The sequence below is a fragment of the Pseudomyrmex gracilis genome, unplaced genomic scaffold (assembly GCF_002006095.1).
Source record: "Pseudomyrmex gracilis isolate BER0280 unplaced genomic scaffold, ASM200609v1 scaffold_51, whole genome shotgun sequence".
Taxonomy (NCBI): domain Eukaryota; kingdom Metazoa; phylum Arthropoda; class Insecta; order Hymenoptera; family Formicidae; genus Pseudomyrmex; species Pseudomyrmex gracilis.
Window position 1 is genome coordinate 878,993 of NW_018020635.1, and position 3,360 is coordinate 882,352.

The 3,360-nt window shown below is 34.0% G+C and overlaps 1 protein-coding gene across 1 annotated transcript; it reads right to left on the bottom strand.

Annotated features, from left to right (window-relative positions):
• Positions 1-570: 570 nt before the first annotated feature.
• LOC109853600 (acyl-CoA-binding domain-containing protein 2-like) lies at positions 571-2,752 on the bottom strand. Its single transcript, XM_020425870.1, has 3 exons — positions 2,068-2,752; positions 1,755-1,952; positions 571-1,639 (listed from the first exon to the last, which is right to left on the bottom strand). The coding sequence occupies exons 1-3, from the start codon at positions 2,111-2,113 to the stop codon at positions 1,497-1,499; spliced, it is 387 nt and encodes a 128-aa protein (XP_020281459.1). The 5' UTR covers positions 2,114-2,752; the 3' UTR covers positions 571-1,496.
• Between the last annotated feature and the right edge of the window lie 608 nt (positions 2,753-3,360).

A 3,360-nucleotide genomic window follows, 5' to 3' on the forward strand; every position in this document is an offset into this window, starting at 1 on the left:
TATCAATAGTCTTCTTATTCTTACAATAAACTGAGTTATAATAAATGAATTGATTTTTAATGTGTAGTTTTTAATATTTTTTATTACTTACTCATAATAGCATTTGCTAACCGTTTGAAAAGTCTGTCAGCAAACTCTTTGTACGAAAATTTATCAGTATTTAGTGAGCTTTTCGTGAAAAGCGTTATCTTATCATTGCAGAATGTTTAGAAAACATTATACATAGTGTTTGATAAGCGTTCCAAAAGAGTTCCAAACTTTTGGCGTTATAAAAGCATTCTTATAAAGTTTGAAAGCGTATAAACTCTCAGAAAATTCTCATTAAACGGTTATCAACGCTCTGTAAAGCTTCTTATTTTCGTCAGGGTTTGGATTCGGATATCGATGAAATATTACAAATAGAATAAATTATTGTATAACTTAATTTAAAACATAGTTGGATTATGCATCGTTTATACACCGTACACAGCGCAGTTCTTTCTTTTCTGTAGGTATGTTATCGTTAATATATTTAAAAAACTGTATATAAGGAAAATACATACATATATCTGTGATAAAAACAAAGATTGATTCAAAGTTTTCCAATCTAATTTTATTTTTTAATTTAAATTAATAAAAGCAATTAAACGTGTTACAATCTGTTCAATGAAAGAGTATCATCGGATTAATGTGTATAAATTTTTCGTTGTACAAATGTTATAAAATCTGACACAAAGTTTGAAAAAGTGAGAGATATAAAACAGCCTAGTTTTCCTTGGATTCATTATAAGAAAACATATCCAAGAGAATATAGACGTAAAAACCAACTTTTAAAAAAGTAAAATACGATAAACTCTTACAAAAATATAAATTTAAAATAAGATAGTAATCTGTATTCACATAAAATAAAGTAATAATCTTTAAATTTTTATAGCTGTTATTTCATGTTTAAAGTAGTTCGTTCTTCCTTAACTTACACACATAGCACTTTAGATGTATTTGAAGTAAGTGTTACATCATTAATATCAGTATTAAGATTACTGACACTAACAGACTTACAAGTATCTATTAAAATTCTTACGTCGTTATCACTTAGGTAACTAAATATTTGATCAATACACTCATGTGGTAGCTCAGGAAAGTTACAGAAAAAATTGAAAATTTTAGTGCCTTGTTCGAGCAACTCTTTCCTTTCCATACCTTTTCTGAACTTATTTTTTATCATGCTAGCGTATATTGGAAATTTTGTTTTATAATCGTCTGATCTTAGAACCTGCACTACATTTTCATTTCTCATATATATTGCTAGTGGATTTGTATCTTTTATCAAGATATCATAAAATGAAATGTTAGAATTACTAATTTTCTTATTCTTCATGATTGCTACTTCTTTTTCACACATATACTGTAAATATCTTGTTTCATATATGCTACTCATTGATAATAATTTTTCACTTACGTATAACTTTGCAGTTTTTATCTTAACTATATGCTGTGTAAGAAGCTCAGTAACTGGATCATAAGCATAGATTTTCAATCGCATTGTGAAGCGAAGTTGTGCCAATCCGAATTTCAGCATTAACGTTGGCACCTCTGTTTATAAGCATCTGAACAGCATCTACATGTCCTCTTTGAACAGCAAGATACAGTGGTGTAACACCTATAAAGGAAGAGATATATGTAGAATTAACTCTCCAATTAATCTCCATGTTTTAAAAGATGTTCATCAATCTGTAAATATCATTTCTCAGCTGCACTATAAAAAAAAGTTATACCGTCATCGTCACTGGCGTTAACGTTAGCTCCATGATTTAAAAGTAATTCAGCAATTTCCATTTCTTCATGTTCAATCGCATAGTAAAGCGGAGTTGTGCCATTCCGAATTTCAGCATTAACGTTGGCACCTTTGTCTATAAGCATCCTTACATCATCAACATGTCCTCTTTGAACAGCAAGATACAGTGGTGTAACACCTATAAAGGAAGAGATATATGTAGAATTAACTCTCCAATTAAACTCCATGTTTTAAAAGATGTTCATCAATCTGTAAATATCCTTTCTCAGCTGCAATATAAAAAAAAGTTATACCGTCATCATCACTGGCGTTAACGTCATCACGTCTGTCTAGAACCATCTTAACAATTTCTATGTCACTATTTATAACAGCAAAATGAAGTGGAGTATGATTAAATTTTCCAGTATTGCTGTTAACTTTAGAACCGTTTGTTAAAAGTAGTTTAATAACTTGTGTAAGATTATGAGGGGGTTTATTCCGTAGACTATCCGGTAATGGAGAAATTCCGAAATCTCGAATCGTAGAGTATTGGCTTGAATCGTTGGCCAGACCTCTTGTAAACGAAATGCGAGAAAACCTTGAAGGTTGTAGAGATTTCCGTTGAAGGGACGGCAGGATCGCGGGTAGCACGATAGCAATGAATGCATAAAGCACATGCGTCGATGCTATTCCAACTTTTATTGTACGCTTCTTCCCTTTTAACAAAACTCAGTCTTCTTTACGCTGATTTATATATAAAAATATTATTTTTATACTCGCTCTCGGTTCGGTTCGGTTCGGTTCGGTGTGATGTTGGCTAGAGGGCCCTATATACCCATACGCCATTCTTCAGGTAAAAAGAACCAATAGAAAGACACGTTAGAAAAGTGAGGAACTGTGATATAACAGAAAGCCGCGAATAAGTGTGCGTGCATGAAGGCAATCAGCCAATGAAGGGAAGCGAAAGAGAGAAAAGCTGTGCTCGGATTTGCCTGGGGCTCGATTCTTTAACTCACTTGTAAGAGAAACGTATGCGCAAACTCAAAGTTACGAACACTTTCCTATAGGTTTTCTATATTGAAGCGCTCGTAACTTTGAGTTTGCGCATACGTTTCTCTTACGAGTGAGTTAGAGAATCGGGCCCCTGAGTAGAAGCAAAGGAAATACAAGAGGAGATCATAGACGTAATTGCGCGTCTACGACGAATCCAAATAATGCTTTATAGATGTCGGCGTTGTCAGAAAAGGCAAGGTCCACAATGCTGAGGTTACAGGTAGGATCTATGCGGTGGAGTTTGCTGATTAGGGCATCGGAGTCGTCCCGATGAAGAGAGCAGTGAAAAAAGACATGGTCAGCAGCCTGCGATCGGTGTCCGCATGGGCAGTCGGAGGCAGGGTTGGGCACGTATTATACGTGAGGTATTTTACATTGTATTATACTTGGGCTGTGTTCAGTTAAGCAAGATGGAACGAACTAATGCAGGAAATGCAGGAAATACAGGAATTGGAACTAATGAAACTAATGAAACTAATGAAAGAAGTGAAAATAGTGAAAAAAAAGAAGGTTGGCTCCCCTGATCTGTTGCGGAACATGTGTAGTGGCAAAAT

Bases quoted from the DNA above. Each gene is read 5' to 3' on its own strand.
- LOC109853600 (XM_020425870.1), bottom strand. From the start codon at position 2,113: ATGGTTCTAGACAGACGTGATGACGTTAACGCCAGTGATGATGACG. The intron at 1,953-2,067 runs GTATAACTTTTT...CTTCCTTTATAG, and splicing joins TAACGCCAGTGATGATGACG to GTGTTACACCACTGTATCTT. The intron at 1,640-1,754 runs GTATAACTTTTT...CTTCCTTTATAG, and splicing joins TAACGCCAGTGACGATGACG to GTGTTACACCACTGTATCTT.